This window comes from Oryx dammah, unplaced genomic scaffold (genome assembly GCF_014754425.2).
Source record: "Oryx dammah isolate SB20612 unplaced genomic scaffold, SCBI_Odam_1.1 HiC_scaffold_23, whole genome shotgun sequence".
Lineage (NCBI taxonomy): Eukaryota > Metazoa > Chordata > Mammalia > Artiodactyla > Bovidae > Oryx > Oryx dammah.
The window spans coordinates 101,732,893-101,752,321 of NW_024070207.1; the positions used below are offsets into that span (position 1 = coordinate 101,732,893).

The following is a 19,429-nucleotide window of genomic DNA, read 5'->3' on the forward strand; positions in this document are numbered from 1 at the left end:
GTGGTGTTATCTGCATATCTGAGGTTATTGATATTTCTCCTGGCAATCTTGATTCCAGCTTGTGCTTCTTCCAGTCCAGCGTTTCTCATGATATACTCTGCATATTTATAACTTATTATAAAGCCTAGCAAAGGTAGTGCATTTGTGGAAGGCATTTTTAAAAATACACAATGAAGTAACAAGAACTAGGGGTTAAGGATAAATTGGCAGATGGTAAATTGAGGATTTTGAAATAATTTATTTTTAATTATGCTTCCCCATTAGAGTCAAAGAACTGTGAGACCTGCTCTCTGGGCCTATTTATTTACCATTATATCCTCAAAGACCAGAATATATTTCTATATATTCAAAAACTAGGCTGGTACAAAGTAGTAACTCATTAACTATTTGTTTTCAGTGTATCATATTGTCATATGAGACAATGTCAAATTCCATACTTTGCAGAATCGGTAACATCATTTCCAGTTGCCATTATTTATTGGATTGAATGCACAGTTCATATTTGCATAGGTAGCTTTAGCATTGATTGGTTAATGAGCAGAGAGCTGAACTAGTATGGAGGGTATCTGAAGTCTCCTGTAAGCCACCTGATTTTTGCTTTAGTTTTTCCCTGTTAGAGCCTAGGTAAGCATTATGTATCTTGAGCACTGTTTTTCACTTGTACCAACACTACAGTCATAGTTTTCTGCTAGCTGTACCATAAGCTTCTTGAAAGGAAAAATTGGATGTTTAAATGATAAAAGTGTTTAGTTTTTCTCATGTATAAATAAAAGCCTATACTTTTATCATTAATTTTACTATGAAACTGAATCATCTTCATCAATACAAATTACTTTCATTACTATATTTTATAGCCCTTTAATGAGAAGGATTGTTATTAGATGATAAAAGCAACTTGAATCAGTGAGTGAAATGCTAAAATTATGGAACAGCTTAATTAAAGGGTACTTAATTTAGTGAGGGAAGAATGTATTGTAGAATTTCAAAGAATTCAATGGGAGGGGGCCTGTGTGAGTTATTTTCTTACTAGAATGCTGCATATCCACTGTGTAAAGTGACTTGTGAATGGAAGATGCATGTGTGTAGAATGTATTGCTGGATGAAAAATACTAAAATTGAAAATAACAATCTAACACTTTAATGAATTAGTCCATTGCTGTGGTATCACCTACAATTTATTCTAGTGCTTAGAGACCAGATGACATTATGACAGTATCTCTTTCTTTATAGACCTCAAGTATAAACCTCCTTTGCTTTCATCAATAAGTTCTTCAGAATTTCGCATCTGTGCATTTGGTTATTTTAGCAAACACAGCATTTTTATTGTGTTTAAAAGCATGCATTCGCATGTTCATATTTAGAGCTATCTGACTATGCCTCGTTGGGTACTGCAAGTTTCTTCTTTCCAGTTCACCCATTCCCCTTCTCTTACAGTAAATTTATTGATTGTTTTGTTCCTAAAACAACTTTAGTGGGAAATGATCCACATTTATTCTGATCACGGTTTGTTAATGGTATCTTTTTAAACTTTTAATGTAACTTTTAAAAGGCTGACCAAACTTTTTGAGTTCACATTTATAAATCTCTTACCTTTGAAATCCTGCTTCTTTCCAATTACACATGATATGCATTATAACCCACTATTTCAATTCCTGCCTTTCTCCTGGCAGAAAACTCACCTGAGAGACAGTGGAGGCTCTTGTTTCGATTTCCCAAAGGTGTTTCAAGGTTGTGCCCGGCAGCTGGCTAATCAGTAAGTTGGTTGCCCAAGATAAGATTCTCCCGGCCGTTATATTGGAGTGGGTAGCCATTCGCTGCTCCAAGGGGTCTTCCCAAGCAAGGGATCGAACCCAAGTCTCCCACATTGCAAGTGGATTCCTTACCAACTGAGCCACCAGGGAAGCCCAAGAATACTGGAGTGGGTAGCCTATCCCTTCTCTAGTGGATCTTCCCGACCAGGTAATTGAACTGGTGTCTCCTGCATTGAAGGCAGATTCTTTACCAGCTGAGCTACCAGGCAAGCACTACGATAAGAACATGGAAACACCAGTTGAAACATGTTGAAAACACCAGTTGCCTACCAAACTCATTCACGTTGACTTCTTGGAGAAGTACTTCTTGGGGCATACTAAAAGAAAACTTTGTACAACTTTGATTTTATTGTCTCTTTGATCTTAACAGATACTTGTATTATAGAATATAGTGTCTAATTATAAAATTAGTGAGTGTAGAATAGTGTGGAAGATATAGATAGGATGAAGGAGAAAAAGTAAATTATTTTAAATTCCACCACCATACCCACTTCACTAATGTCTTAAAGTATGTTCACCTAATCTTTTCCACAAGTTGTTGTTATATTCTACATAAATTACACTTCCTTCTGTTTCACTATTACCTTATTAAGAATTTATTTTCACATATTATCAAATATTCTTCAAAAGCAGCATTTTGAATGGCTTTGTAATATTCATAAGTAATTATATACTTGATCATTTCTAAGTCTAATTTTCTACTAAGCAATTTGAAATGGTCTGCATTTCTTTTTTGTGTGATAAATCTTTTCTAATTGTAAATAGAGCTTAACTTTCATATTGTTTACATAAATCTTCATGTAAATTTCTAATTATTTCCTTATAGTGGATTCCTAAAAGGAAAATTACTGGATCATTGAATATGATTGTTTTTAGACATAGCAAAATATTTTTCACTGATGCTATTGCCAGATCGATTGTTACCCTTTTGCCATTCTTTGATAATTTGATAGACAGTGGAGTATAATTAAACACCTTCATGTTTATTTAATTTGCATTTCTTTGATTGCCACTGAGGTTGCATTTTTAATGTGTATTTACTCTGTTATACCTCACTTATTAGAAGTAGAAATCACTAATTCCATGGAGAGTGTAGGTGATGTTTGATAATGGAACCACATGGATCACAGGGTCATGATTTAGATAATGACTTTGAGAGTCTCAGTTCTCAAATGAATTAAGATCGCATTCTCTGAAAAAAAAAATGAAGGTAAGGTACTGAAAAGTATGATACACTGACTGAGTTCTAATTTGGACTTGATCTTGCTTTTGAACTTGCCATCAAACCCCTGTGGGCTTCAATTTCTTTGAAAAATAGAGAACTTCCTTAAGTAATATTTTTTCTATTATAGTCCTCAGTATCAAAATTCTGATGACTGTAGAAATACTCATCAGAATCAAAGTTACAGTTCATAAATAATTTTTCTGGCAATATTGAAAGTTCAACATTTCCATTCTGAAATGGCTTCAAAGATTGGATTAAAAGTGGTTAATTTAAGCATTTATGGCAATGAATCCATTATATAGTAGAGTTTTAGATAGCTTTCATATAATTTTAAGTTCTTATTTTGGGGATTTACCCACTTCTTTCAATTTATACATTTTAATGTCTTATAATAATAAAAAGTTGCATCCCGTCATTCTCACTTTCTTTAAATCCTTAGATTTGAGGGGAAACCCAGAGGTCAGGAGATTGTGGACATTCAGACTAGGGAATAGGTTGAGGACACTCTTAGAAGCATGGCTGGTTGCTCAGGTGAGACCACAGTTAATTGGTTTGTGTTCACAAGTTTGTTCATTTTGGAGCAAGCACACTTCTGATTGGCCCCTCAGAAGGGAAGGGTTGATGTTGGTTGGCCTGGAGAAGCATGATAAAGACTCTGTAGGCAGGTAATTGTTCACTGATTAAATGAGATTGAAACTTGTCTTGGTAGCTATTTGTTGCTATAGCTACAGAACAAGCAGTTTCCTCCTCCATTTCATTTTCAGTTTATTAATCTTTCTGCCCTCAAGGTTTAGGACAGGATCTTGTATACAGGCATCTGCAAAGACTGTGGAGTAAATGAATTGAAATTGAATACAGTTATTTTGGATCTTAGAATTTCTATCACACATTCCCTTGTTTTCATAACACAGCCTATTTTAGTTCCATAACACCTCCTGTCTGGATTGGGTCTCAGCCTTCAACTTGATGCTATTTTTTTTTCTCCTTCTTTCTATTCTGTACTTAATGGTTTTACTTTACAAAAAATGCAATGTCATAATCTGGATCAGAAGCAGTTAGTTACTCTCCAACCTATTGAACTAAGGCCAAGTTGACTGCTTTGCTTTGATGATCCCTTAGTGTTTTACATGCAAGCTTCCCATTTTATCCTATTAAGCTCAATTACGTGGCTAAGACACTCAAAGTCACTCTTCCTGGGGCCTGTCTAATGTGTCCCTGAACTCAGTCACACAGTCATGTCTGACTCTTTGCAACCCTTCGGATGATGACCTGCCAGGCTCCTCGGTCCATGGGATTCTCCAGGCAAGAATACTGGAGTGGGGTGCTGTGTCCTATTCCAGGGGATCTTCTCGACCCAGGGGTCAAACCCACGTCTCCTGTGTCTCCTGCATTGCAGGTGGGTTCTTTACCCCTAAGCCCCCAGGGAAGCCCAATCTATTTCTACTTCAGCACTTTTGCTCATGCTTGTCTACATTGGAGGAATACATTGTACAGTGGAGGAATACATTTGTTCCATTCCCCGCTAATTAAATCCTATACAAACTTATTTCAGTTTTCTTTTCATAAAGAATTATCTGATCTTCCAGTAAGGTATGATTTCTTCCTTTTTCTGAACTTATTAAAGGACTGGTTGTGCCAATAAGTGGAACACATTTTAAATTCTCTTTAGCTTTGTACTGTAAAATACTTTTCTTCTTACTTATTTTATCATTCCAAATTGTAAGCAGCATTCAAGGATTCTAACCTCCTGGATAATCCATTAAAATATTTAAAGTATAATACATCTTTAGTAAATATATTTGGAAGGAATTCAACTGATTTTAGAATATCTGAATCCCTTTCTATAAAAAAAAGAAACACTGAATTCTAGCTACTGGTACAACTGAATCCTGTATAGCTTCAGAGGTAGAATGGTGATAGATTGGGGCAAAAAAATCAATAGTTTGGTCAAATTGTGATTGTAGTAATTAATATTTATGAATATTCACATTCATCCAAAAGATGTTTTATGTAGATAACATGTGCTGCGATTTTTGACATTTGCTTGGAGCAATAGAAATACTGCTTGATCTATTTTTACCTTTATTTCTTGTGATCATAGTGTGTATTTGAGGCCAGTTATATACATTCACATATCTAATATAGCAGTAAATAGACATGGACCTTTTTATTTACATAGACAGCCTTTTAAAATTCAGTGCCTTTCTCACAGCGTGGTTTTATTTAATGCACTAAAAAATAAACTGAATTCTAAATTTTGCTCATTAAAGATAAACTTGACGAGTTACTAGTAAGAAGCAAGAAAACCTTCTAGAGTTTCAGAAACATATGGTGTAAAGTATAATATCTACCATACAATGAACACTTGAAAAACAATTATGAAATGAAAGAAAGATTGTAGAATTTCAAAGTTAAGCTACTAAGATTTTTTTTAGAAAGGCAGAATTTATACACAAAGTATTCTGTAGTTCTTTCTTAAAAAATATTTGTAAAAAATTATCTTCACCATCCATTGGCTAATAATTAAATTATAATAGGGAGCAGAGACCATGTATTATATAGCTTTGTACTTCTGAAGCGTTAGTCACTTTGTCCTGTCTGACTCTTTGTGACCCCATGGACTGTGGCCCACCAGGCTCCTCTGTCCATGGAATTCTCCAGGCAAGAATATTGGAGTGGGTTGCCGTTTCTTTCTCCAGGGGAACCTACCAACCTAGGGATCGAACCCTGATCTCCTGCCTTATAAGTAGATTCTTTACCATCTAAGCCACCAGGGAAGCCCTTTGTACCTCAAAGCCTGATGCATTTAAGTGTCCAATAAGTATCTTCTGAAAACAAGCAAGCAAAACAATGATGCAGAAGATAATACGAGAGTGTGTTTCTGTGTCATTTTTTGCGACCCTTGTTGCTCTAAGTGTGGCCTTCAAGCCAACAGCTTTAGCATCAGCTGGGAGCTTGTTGGAAATGCAGGGCCTCAGGCTCCCCCTGTGACCTACTGGATCTGAGCTTTAAAAAGATCCCCACGTGATTCATATGCACATTAAAAATTAGGAAGTTCTGTGTGTATGGATAGAAGCAGGCCAAGGAACAGGAGCTAGCTTTTCCCTCCTCCTCAACTCCTTTTTAAAATACTTTAAAAATAGTTGTTCTGGTTAATCATGTTCCTGTAACTTGTGGAGGAATTTGACTGAGTGACCTGATCAACCTCTTTTTATGCTTTTGGACTTGAAATTTGACTTTTGGCTTTTTAACTTATAATCAGAACACCTGATCAGAATATACATATTTAACTTAAAACAGATCCTTTCATGCTAGCTGAGCTAGGATAAATTTATGGCAAGAGGAATGCTTGGCACATTGCTGCTAAGTTGTCCTGGCCTCCTGCCAGGATTTATGTTTTAACACTTCTGGGATTAATGATACACTTCACATAAAGGATTATTTTTACATTTTGGTTCCCTGGAATGAGCACAGTGGGTAAATTGTAATGCCAAATAGCAAAAGAAGCTTTTGAAGGAGCTGCCACTTATTGTATGTGTTATTATGAATTATTATTGACTTTAAATGCTGGGTTTCTTTCATTCCATAGATGTGGCGAAGGATATAATGTCAGATCAACTTTATGTGAAGGACTTTTACATTTATCTCTAACATCTGAGAAGGAAAGCGACATCTGACTTTAACAGATGTACCATAATGTAAACAAATAATTTTAATATACTTAAGGAATATTACAAATCATTGTGCATATGGTATATAGTTGTTTTATTTTATTTTGATTGTAGAAATACATGGCTCATTTCAACACAGAGACATTATTTTGCTCTTTACATGCTTAATCACCAGCAAAAATTTGATTAGGAGGTACGAGCTTTCTTTACTGGAAGCCAGGGCATTAAGCTCTTTGGTGTAATTGTTTAATTACCAGTGCACCATTTTAATTGACATGCTGTTATAACTTTCATGGTAAGGAAGACGCAGTGTTTTATTTTTGTTTCTTATCTAATGAAAACCACTCTCTCAGATGGGCTGGTTTGGCAATTTGACTTCAGAAAAAGTATTGCGGAATGAAGTTTTTATGTGAACAAGAAAAAGAAATTAACTTTAGTGTGCATCTCATTGGTCTGCCAAATTGGAAGTACATTTTAAGCCTGATTATCATGTTCTAATTAGTCTCTGGAGGACATTCATGGACAATCGAGTGCTCATTAATCCATCTTCTTCCTGTAACATTGATTTGTTCATCCCCTTTTAGAGATTCAGACATAGAAACCCAAAATTGATATGTGGTGTTAATGTGCTTACAGATGTTGCCACCACTTATCCAGATAAGAAGTCCATCTTAATGTACGTCACATCTCTCTTCCAAGTTTTGCCTCAACAAGTGAGCCTCGAAGCCATCCAGGAGGTGGAAATGTTGCCAAGGCCATCAAAAGTTACGAGAGAAGAACATTTTCAACTACATCATCAAATGCACTACTCTCAACAGGTAAAAGATGGAAAAGATAGCTAATAGTCATGATATTTCCTGTTTCATATGGAATGTTAGTTATAATACACACATATCTATATTATCTGTGGATAAATACACATATATGCATATATGTAGCATTGTGTGTGTGTGTGTATATATATATTCACACATGCATATATGTGCAAAAGTATATATACAGCTTAGCTGAGTGTGTGTGTGTGTGTGTGTGTGTGTGTCTGTCTGTCTTTGGAGAGAGAAAATGAGAGAGAGGACTCTGTGAACCTAAATTTTATCTGATATCATGAACTATAATGTTGTTTTCAAGACACATTTTTAAAATGCTCTGCTATTGGTAAGCACCATTTTATATGAATTTAGTACACAGAATAGATTGTATTTCCATTGTGTAAAATGATAAAAGATAGAATCATATACACATTAAACTTTCCATCAGCTAGAGCACAAAGCAGGGAACTAGACCAAGAGCAAAGGCAAGTACTCTGTTTAATAATAATGTCTTACTTTTAGTGGCAACTTGCTGATGTATTAACAAATTTTGAATGCTCAAAGTAACATTTTTGGTAAGATGAAATTAGTTTAAAATAATTTAAGTAAAATTTAAATGAGAATACATATGGTAAAGACGTCTATGATATTATTGTATAGAATCCAGTGGGATTCTTCTATTACATGTTTTGTTCTTCTTCCCAAGAAGAATATTTAGGGTGTTTTTTGTTGTTTTTTTTTTTTTAATTATTTGACACAACGATGAAGAAGCCTTTAGCGAAATTTCTGCTGAAGGCGTGGAAAGCTCTCAGGCCTCATTTTCTCACTCTACTGAGCTAATTCTATATTTAGCTTATGAAAGCTCCAGTCCTTTCCAGGGTATTGACATGATGAATTCTGGTTTTGTTTACTTTGGGTTCAGAGAAAATTGCTTTGGGATGCTTGTTATCGCCAGATGGCAGGGCCGCATCCTGTATTCGTGCTGAAGGTGTGTCAGTATGGAATCTTTATGATGAAACCTCATCCTCCTCTCTTCCCTGACTACCTGCTTTCCGACATGACATTGAACACACCGCAGTGCTTGGACTGTACCAGTTTCGAATATCACTTACATATGTTTAGGATTGCATTTTTCAGCTCACTGTTTCCGTTTGTTTTTCTAGTGTGTTGGAAAGCAGTTCCTTTCAGGGTTACTTATGTTGTCTCCTCCTCCTCCTCTCTGTCTTCCTTCCCCAAACCCTTCTGCAGATCACTGTCAGTCTAGCACAGGGCTATGAACGAACTCCTTCCTCTCCTCAGCCTCGCTTCAAGAGCTATGCCTACACACAGGCTGCTTATGTCTCCACCTCTGACCCCACACGGAGCCCATTTCCTTCACAGGTCTGTCAACATTTACTCTCTGTTCTCTAAACCAAAGAACTTCTTCATCCAAGATAACCTAACATGGTTTTTGTGTGTCTGTTTGAATTTTGCAGTGCTTTTTTTTCTTTCTTTCCCCCTTCTTCATCCAGAGTCATTTCATGGTTCTCAGTTGTATTAGGTACTTGACATGATGCTGTTTTTGCTACTGAGAACTCTCTAGGTTTAACCATATGTTCATTCTTCATGACTGACGATTCTCAAAATAGTGATTTGTACTCTCATTATATAATTACCTGTAAGATTACCTTTTATGAAGGTTACAATGGTTATACCAAATCATGAAGCTCATTAAAGAGAGCTCATTTAATATAATGAGAAAATGCATATAATTTGCTAGTCACATTACTTGGGTAGATTTTTCTAGATATCTGATTCCTAAGGGAAATGTATTCTCTATATAGACACCCTTATTATATATTCACTCTCTTTATATATGTATTTGTATTCTATTTAAGAAAAATATAACTGGAAGCTTCTTGATATATTTTAATTTGGCTAATTTAAACTTGATAGCAGGCTCTGTAGTATTTATACAAGAAAGTCACACTCAAAACAGGTCAGATTCTATGCACCATTCAATATTTTCCATGTAACAAATCTTCTCAGTGGAGTTTTCCTTCATTATTGCAATGTTGTAGAAAACCAAAAAATATAAGAAGCTATAGCCTCTACATGTTAGAGCATGGAAATGAAGTGTGCTAGATTTGCTGGATTTGATAAAACTTCCTTTTAAGAGAAAATAGTATATATTTTGCTTAGAAGAACAATTTGAAAAGTTCTTGCAAAAATGACTTTTGTAAATACAGCGCTGTGAATGGGGATTTAGAAATTATTGTCTTGATCTCATTGGAGACTCATCAGTTTTGTTAAGATAGTGGTTGTATTTAATTTGTGATTTATTTGGAGCAGTTAATTAATATATGAGGTTGAAAGTTTTTTAACACCGAAAGATTTCCCCAAGGGAACATATTTCAGGGCATCCCGATGCTCTTTATCCTTGGCTGAACAAAGGAGATGAGTGAGAGTGTTTATGTGACTCAGCCTCATCTTCAATTAGATTCCCATCCACATTTTCACAAAGGTCAATTGTATATTCTTGAACAAAATAACTTCATCGGTTTCTTCATAATCAGTAAATAAAAAGAATTCTGCCACACATTACTGAGTGTTAACTATATGCTATGTGTATACATCATATGAACTAGCAAAATCCTTATAATGACTCTCAGAGTTGACTATTTTTTATCTACATTTGTAGTACATCCACCCTTCCTTCCTTCTCTTCTCTCACCCTCCCCACTCTCCCTGACTCTTTAGGCTTTTCTTTTTTTAATCACCATACTCCAAAAGAAAATTCCAAGCCTTAAAAAACAGGTGTAGTTCCTCCTAAACTAAAGAAATGTAAGGCAAGACAAAGACGGAAGTATTTTCCCCCTTATTTTCAGTTTATTGGGCTACCTTTTCCAGAAGATTTTCTCCAGTGCCTACTCTGGCAGCACATTTTTACCTCATTACCATCTCATTAAGGCATTGCTCAGGTATGACTCCTTAATGAAGTAATTATAAATGGACTTAATTTTGCTAGATGGTATTTGTTCACTCTCCCTTTGTCTAAATATTACAAAATATGTACTATATCATAAAATATTCAACAGTTCACTTATCTGTTTTAATTTAACAGAAGCCACTGAAATAAACCTATTGTTATCCTTTAGAAAAGAAGAAACATGTATCAGTTGAGCAATGATATATTCTGCCTATTTTTAAAGGAACCACAGTAGAAAATGGTGCTACATGTAGTTAGGTTTGAGAAGTTTGTGTATTATTTACTGAGAATATTTTTCTGAAGCGTTTATCAGAGGGGCCAAGCCTGTACTGCCTCTTACAGGTTGTATCTGATCCACTTCAAATGACAGGCCAGATTGGATTCCATCAGAGGGCTTCATTCAAATGTTTGCCTGGTGGTCTATAAGGAAGGATTAAGTTTTCTGTAATGGAAGAGAGAGCCATGTGGTGACTGTTCTCCATGGGAAACATAAAATTCCTAAATTATCTTAAGAGTTTCCAATATCTTAGAAACATTAATTATCCCCTTCTGTCCCAACTTAGAAAATCTGATTTATAGTCATTGCAGTTTGTGAATGTATTTAGGTGAAGCAGTCTGACCTGTCTCGGGATTTCTGCCTATAAATCAGTTTTTCTCATAATTTACCAAGAAGAAATAGGATCTGATGTGAACCCCAACTTTTCTTTCATTGTATCACTTAACTACCACCTATTCTTGAGTGGAGGACATCATTTTTACAGTTACACTGAATTTCTATTTTTATGACTTTGATCATACCTCTCATTCTACTCCCAATCTAATATCCAAAATCCCCAATATCTGTTTTCGCTTTCCATTCCTCTCTTTTTCCAGGCACCTCACACTAGCCAAAACTCCTATAGGTGTACACCTCCTCTCTCCAGACACACCACTCCATTTTATCTTGTAAATGTACTATTTTATGACCCTTTCACTGATCATTTTTTGTAGTCTATGCTTTATATATTCATTTGTTTATTCAACAAATAATTATACTTCATCAGCAAATCCAGTGTCTTTTTATCACCTCTCAGATTTTGTACTGTCATTGTAATACTTTTCTTATAGCCTCTAGACTTAACAGCTTCTTCTTCATCTCTAACTGTCCTGTGTCTCTTTCCTTATGTGGCTTTTACTCCTCTTTCAACTCCCTTAGCATAAGTGTCTGGTGTGAGATCCTTTGACCTTCTTTTTTGTATACATTGTCTCTTGTCAGTATGGTTTAGTCTCTTGACTTGTTCTCTGCCCCTATGATCATTGTATCTATGTCTTCACTACTTCCAATCTCTCTTGATTTACAGCCTCATTTTCAACTCTTTGATATGTATCTATATCTTGATGTCCACTGATTTCTCAAACCTGTGATAACCTGAAATGGACCTTGTTTCATTGCTGACAAACCTGCTTATTGTCCTTTTGGTTAGGTAAATGAAGATGTTATTCAGCAGTTCGTGGACTTAAATATGTGACATACTCTTTTGTCTGTAGTGATCTGATATTCAGTAAGGATACATGTGTTGTCAATTCTTTCTTCACGTATTTCTTCACTAAGTTAGGTCCCTTTGGTATTCCCCTCGTTATAAGTGCCCTCTGATTCAGGCTCTCACTGCGTGTCTTCTAGATTACAGAAATAGCTTTGCAATCAATATCACTCTTTTTAGATTAGTCCCGTCTAAATCAGATTAGATTTTCTTATTAACAGCTTTAATAATGCAATTCACAAAACTTTCTTCACTTCCTTTTGCCTCTCTGACAGTTCCATTCTCCCAAATTTCATCAATAAATTCCATGATCTATTAACAATTTATATTTTCATGCTTGTTTCACACTAATCTATTTTATGTTTTCTTTACTCCAACCAAATGAAATCACTTTTCTCCTGCATAGTGTGAAGCAATTTTGTGTCTTAGCTTTTATGGTTCTCTCAGCCTGCTGCTGCTGCTGCTGCTGCTGCTGCTGCTGCTGCTAAGTCGCTTCAGTCGTGTCCGACTCTGTGCGACCCCATAGATGGCAGCCCACCAGGCTCCCCCGTCCCTGGGATTCTCCAGGCAAGAACACTGGAGTGGGTTGCCATTTCCTTTTCCAATGCATGAAAGTAAAAAGGGAAAGTGAAATTGCTCAGTCTTGTCCGACTCTTAGCGACCCCATGGACTGCAGCCTACCAGGCTCCTCCGCCCATGGGATTTTCCAGGCAAGAGTACTGGAGTGGGGTGCCATCACCTTCTCCATCTCTCAGCCTAGAATGACTTATATCTTCTTTTCAAATTGGTCAGTTTAATCCAAATTTCAAGACCTAACCAATAAGTGGCAGGGCCTGGATTCAAGTTCAAATTTATCTAATACCAAGTTCATGTTAATTACACTGCCACTGAATTTTCTCTATTATTATTCTCACACATTGAATAGTATTCATTTATGTCATAATTTTACACTTATGCATTAATCACCTATGTAGCAGGTATTATTATAGGACCAAATGACACATAATTAAACAAATATACAAAATAATTCCTGCCTTGATGGAGGGCATGTGCTCATGGGAGAGTCATAATGTGAACACGATAAACTGTATAAGTAGAATAAAATTTCAAATAAAATGGAAGTAATATGTAATAAGTAAAATATAGTAGGAAGTACAATAGTAAATGCTAAAAGTAAAAATATAAAAGAGGACAGTGGAATATGCAGTACATGGTGGGAAAATGTTAAAATTTCAGTGTGTAGTCAGAGGATTCACCAAGAAAATAAATATTGAGTAAAGACTGGAAAGAGGTATGGGTGCCTTTGGGAAGATAAACACATGAGGAAGAAACACAAATAATACAAAATCCCTGAGTCGTGGGAATATTTGGAGTATTCAAGGAAAGGCATGGGTTAGGGGCACATTGCTGGAGACATAGTAATGGACCAGATCACATAGGGCCTTATAAGTAATAGTAAAGATTTTTATTACCATTGATGTAGAAAGCTATTCGCAGAAGGCAATGGCAACCCACTCCAGTACTCTTGCCTGGAAAATCCCATGGACGAAGGAGCCCGGTAGGCTGCAGTCCATGGGGTCGCTAAGAGTCAGGCACGACTGAGCGACCTCACTTTCACTTTTCACTTTCATGCACTGGAGAAGGAAATGGCAACCCACTCCAGTGTTCTTGCCTGGAGAATCCCAGGGACAGGGGAGCCTGGTGGGCTGCCATCTATGGGGTCGCACAGAGTCGGACACGACTGAAGTGACTTAGCAGCAGCAGCAGGAAGCTATTGGAGGGGTGACATAAACTCATGATATTTCAACTTGGCTGCTTTGTGGAGAGGAGACTTAAAAGAATAAGGATGGAAACAAGGAAACTAGTTAGAATGCTATAGCAGTAATCCAGGCAAGATACTATTTTTTCTTTCTTTCCCCACAATATTTTTTTGTGGTCAAATACAAATAACATAAAAGTGACCATGTTAACCATTTTTAAGTGTGCAATTCAGTGGTTTTGAATACATTCATAAAATTATCTAACCATCACCACCATCCATCTCCAGAATTCTTTTCATCTTGCAAAATGGAAGATCTGTATCCATTAAAAAATAATAATAATAACTCCTGTGATTTTTTCCCTGCAGCCCCTGGTGAACCACTCTTCAACTCTCTGTTTCTATGAGTTTGACTACTACTACTTTTTTAAAAAAAAAATTCAATGTATAATGAGATACTATGATCATATAGTATTATTTTTCTGTATCTAGCTTATTCACTTAGCATGATGTCCTCTAGGTTTATCTGTGTTGTCCTATATTTTAATTGGATACTTTTTTTTTTTTTTGGCTATTGAGTTGTATGAGTTCTGTATATATTTTGGATATTAACCCCTTATCAGATATATGTTTTTCAAATAGCTTTGACCTTAACTGTTCCATAAAAAAATTGAGAATTCTTTGCTCTAATTTTCTGAAAATGCAATTGGAATTTTGACAGAGATTGAGATTATTTTGGGTCTCTCTATTCTGTTCCATCTCTGTGTCTTTTTTTATGCCAGGACTATTTTGATTATTATAGTTTTGTAATATAAACTGAAATCAGAGAACTTGATGTCTCCAGCTTTAGTCTTCTTTCTCAAGATTGCTTTGGCTATTTGGGGACTTCTGTGGTTCCATACACATTTTAGAATTGTTTGTTCTATTTTCATGAAAAATGTGATAGGAATTTGGATAAGGATTGCATTGAATCTTTTGACTGCTTTGAGTATATGGATACTTTAACAGAAATAAACCCATACATGTATGGTCAATTAATTTACAACAAAGGATATGAGAATATGCAGGGTGGAAAGGATAGTCTCTTCAGTAAGTGGTACTGGAAAATGAGATACATGCAAAAGAATGAAGAAGACTATCTTACACTATACACAAAAATCAGCTCAAAATGGATAAAAGACTTGAATATAACACCTGAAACCATAAACTTGTCAGAATACGACAAAGCTGGTAAGCTTCTTGATGTGGGTATTACTAATGATGTTTTGGATCTGACACCAAAGCCAAAGGCAACAAAAGCAAAAATAAAGAAGTGGAGCTACACCAAACCAAAAAGCTTCTGTACAGCAAAGGAAACCAACAACAAAATGAAAAGGCAGCCTACAGAATGGGAGAAAATATTTAGCTGTGGACTTGTCATGTATGTCCTTTATTGTGTTGAGATAAGTTCCTTCTGTCCCCAGCTTATGGGTATTGAATTTTTTCAGAATTTTTTCAAATTGAGATTGAATTTTTTCAAATTCTTTTTCTAAAGTTTTTCAATTCAATGGGTATTGAATTCTTTCAGAATCTTTTTCAGATTGAATTTTTTCAGAGTCAATCGTATTAAGATAGATGGTCATATGATTTTTATCCTTAATTTTATTAATGCAGTGTATCACATTGAACGTGTTAATCTTGAGATGCTCATGAGACTTGTATATAAACCTGGAGTTCTAAGATAGGAGTTGAGGATAAGTCATTCGGAAGTCATCAACAACATAGATAGCATGTAAATCCAATGAACTGGCTGAGATCACCTAGGGGGAAAAAAGTCACCTAGATGAGATCACCTTAGAGAGGAGGTGGAATCAGCAAATGGGATAAAAAGGATTGCTAGAAAGAAGACATGAAAGAGGGGCGCATGTGGTATTGTAGAAGCCAGGAGAAGAAAATGTTTCAGGGAGAGAATAGTGTTTAATATGATTAATTGTTACTGATTAATCATTTCAAATAACATTAGTATTAAAAATTAGCCTATGAAATGTCAGTGAAATAAGGTCCCTGGGAAATCTTGACATTATAGCAGTTATCACATGGCTTTTCTAATAATACCTCTTCACTCTCTAAACTATCCCACTTTGGCCAATATGTTATACACTCACTCTGGTTGATATTTGCTTTAATGAGAGCAATTTCACTATTGTGTCATTTTTTTGGAAGTGTTGGTGATTGGAGTGGGTTCAAGAGAGAATGAAAGTTAGGCCCTAGTAGCTGAACTGTAACACTTGCAAAACCTATACTGAATCATTTATGTTCACGTGGATAAAAATCTATATCTCTTAGATGAAGCCACTTTTTAAATTAAATTTTTATATTAATTGGAGGCTAATTAAGTTACAGTATTGTGGGTTTTGCCATACATCAACATGAATCAGCCACGGATGTACATGTGTCCCCCCATCCTGAACACCCCTGCTACCTCCCTCCCCACCCCCTCTGGGTTGTCCCAGAGCACCAGCTTTGAGTGGCCTGCTTCATGCATTGACCTTGCACTGGTCATCTATTTTACATATGTTAATATACACGTTTCAATGCTATTCTCTCAAATCGTCCCACCCTTGCCTTTTCCCACATAGTTCAAAAGTCTGTTCTTTACATATGTGTCTCTTTTGCTGTCTTGCATAGGGTCATCATTACTGTCTTCCTAACCATATATATGTGTTAATATACTGTATTGGTATTTCTTTTTCTTATACAGTTAATATACTGTATTGGTGTATTAAAACAGAAAAACCAGTTTCATCCACCTCATTAGAACCGACTCAAATGTGTTCTTTTTTACAGCTGAGTAATATTTCATTGTGTATATGTTCCACAGCTTTCTTATCCATTCATCTGCTGATGGACATCTGGGTTGCTTCCATGTCCTGGCTATTGTAAACAGTTCTGCAGTGAACACTGGGGTACATGTGTCTCTTTCAATTCTGGTTTTCCTGGTGTGTGTGTGTGCAGTATTGGGATTGCTGGGTCGTATGGCAGTTCTGTTTCCAGTTTTTTAAGGAACCTCCACGCTGTTCTCCATAATAGCTGTACTAGTTTGATTCCCACCAACAGTGTAATAGGGTTCCCTTTTCTCCACACCCTCTCCGGCATTTATTGTTTGTAGACTTTTTGATGTCAGCCATTCTGACTGGCAGGAGATGGTACCTCATTGTGGTTTTGATTTGCATTTCTCTGATAATGAGTGATGTTGAGCATCTTTTCATGAATTTGTTAGCCATCTGTATGTCTTCTTTGGAGAAATGTCTGTTTAGTTCTTTGGCCCATTTTTTAATTGGGTCGTTTATTATTCTCATATTGAGTTGCATGAGCTACTTGTATATTTTGGAGATTAATTCTTTGTCAGTTGTTTTGCTTGCTATTATTTTCTCCCATTCTAAAGGTTGCCTTTTCACCTTGCTTATAGTTTCCTTCATTGTGCAAAAGATTTTAAGTTTAATTAGGTCCCATTTGTTTATTTTTGCTTTTATTTCCATTACTCTGGGACGTGGGTCATAGAGGATCCTGCTGTGATTTACGTCAGAGAGTTTCCTGCCTATGTTTTCCTCTAAGAGTTTTATGGTTTCTAGTCTTACATTTAGATCTTTCATCCATTTTGAGCTTATTTTTGTGTGTGGTGTTAGGAAGGGTTCTAGTTTCATTCTTTTACAAGTGGTTAACCAGTTTTCCCAGCACCACATGTTATAGAGATTGTCTTTTCTCCATTGTATATTTTTGCCTCCTTTGTCAAAGATAAGGTATCCATAGGTGTGTGGATTTATCTCTGGGCTTTCTATTTTATTCCATTGATCTATATTTCTGTCTTTGTGCCAGTACCATACTGTCTTGATGACTGTAGCTTTATAGTAGAGCCTGAAGTCAGGCAGGTTGATTCCTCCAGTTCCATTCTTCTTTCTTAAGATTGCTTTGGCTATTTGAGGTTTTTTGTGTTTCCATACAAATTGTGAAGTTATTTGTTCTAGTTTTCTGAAAAATACCGTTGGTAGCTTGATAGGGATTGCATTCAAAGTATAGATTGTATATTCATTTTCACTATAATGATTTCGCCAATCATTTCACCAATCCATGAACATGGTATATTTCTCCACCTATTTGTGTCATCTTTGACTTCTTTCATCGGTGTTTTATAGTTTTCTAAATATAGGTCTTTCGTTTCTTTAGGTAAATTTACTCCTAAGTATTTTATTCTTTTCTTTGTAATGGTGAATGAGATGGTTTCCTTAATTTCACTTTCTGTTTTCTCATTGTTAGTGTACCGGAATGCAACAGATTTCTGTGTACTAATTTTATATCCTACAACTTTACTATATTCACTGATTAGCTCTAGTAATTTTCTGGTGGTGTCTTTAGAGTTTTCTATGTAGAGGATCATATCATCTGTAAACAGAGTTTTACTTTTTTTCCAATCCAGATGAAGCCACTCTTAACTGAGTATGAATCTATATATTAGTTTCCTCTTGTGACTGTCATCAATAATAACAAATTTAGTGGTTTAAAACAGCGCAAATTTATTTAATTTATTGTATTATGGGGCTTCCCTGGTTGCTCAGTTGGTACAGAATCTGCCTGCAATGCAGGAGACACAGGTTTGATCCCTGTGTTGGGAAGATATCCTGGAGAAGAGAATGGCAACCACTTACAATATTCTTGCCTGGAGAATCCCATGGACAGAGGAGCCTGGTGGGCTACAGTCCATGAGGTCACAAAGAGTTAGACATGTCTGAGTGACTAAGCATGCAGACACACACACATTATCTTATGGTGTAGAAGTTCATCCTGGGTCTCACTGGGCTAAAAAAGCTGTCAGTGGGACTGCCTTCCTTCTGCAGGCTCTAAGGGACATACCATTTCCTGGTCCTTTCCAGAAATCCGCTAGACCATTCAGGTATGACCTAAATCAAATCCCTTATGATTATACAGTGGAAGTGAGAAATAGATTTAAGGGTCTAGATCTGATAGATAGAGTGCCTGATGAACTATAGAATGAGGTTTGTGACATTGTACAGGAGACAGGGATCAAGACCATCCCCATGGAAAAGAAATGCAAAAAAGCAAAATGGCTGTCTGGGGAGGCCTTACAAATAGCTATGAAAAGAAGAGAGGCGAAAAGCAAAGGAGAAAAGGAAAGATATAAGCATCTGAATGCAGAATTCCAAAGAATAGCAAGAAGAGAGAAGAAAGCCTTCTTCAGTGATCAATGCGAAGAAATAGAGGAAAACAACAGAATGGGAAAGACTAGAGATCTCTTCAAGAAAATTAGAGATGCCAAGGGAATATTTCATGCAAAGATGGGCTTGATAAAGGACAGAAATGGTATGGACCTAACAGAAGCAGAAGATATTAAGAAGAGGTGGCAAGAATACACAGAAGAATTGTACAAAAAAGATCTTCACGACCCAGATAATCATGATGATGTGATCACTCATTTAGAGCCAGACATCTTGGAATGTGAAGTCAAGTGGGCCTTAGAAAGCATCACTACAAACAAAGCTAGTGGAGGTGATGGAATTCCAGTTGAGCTGTTTCAAATCCTGAAAGATGATGCTGTGAAAGTGCTACACTCAATATGCCAGCAAGTTTGGAAAACTCAGCAGTGGCCACAGGACTGGAAAAGGTCAGTTTTC

The 19,429-nt window shown here is 36.1% G+C and overlaps 1 protein-coding gene across 6 annotated transcripts in view; it reads left to right on the top strand.

Moving 5' to 3' along the window:
• DMD (dystrophin) overlaps positions 1-19,429 on the top strand; it is a 2,254,125-nt gene that overhangs the window by 559,198 nt on the left and 1,675,498 nt on the right. For 5 of the 6 annotated variants that reach the window (XM_040266338.1, XM_040266336.1, XM_040266334.1 and 2 more), the window contains exons 8-9: positions 7,344-7,525; positions 8,765-8,896. In XM_040266338.1, coding sequence (XP_040122272.1) covers positions 7,344-7,525; positions 8,765-8,896 — 314 coding nt within the window. The remainder of the gene's footprint in view (positions 1-7,343; positions 7,526-8,764; positions 8,897-19,429) is intronic. The other variant, XM_040266337.1, reaches the window with a different exon arrangement.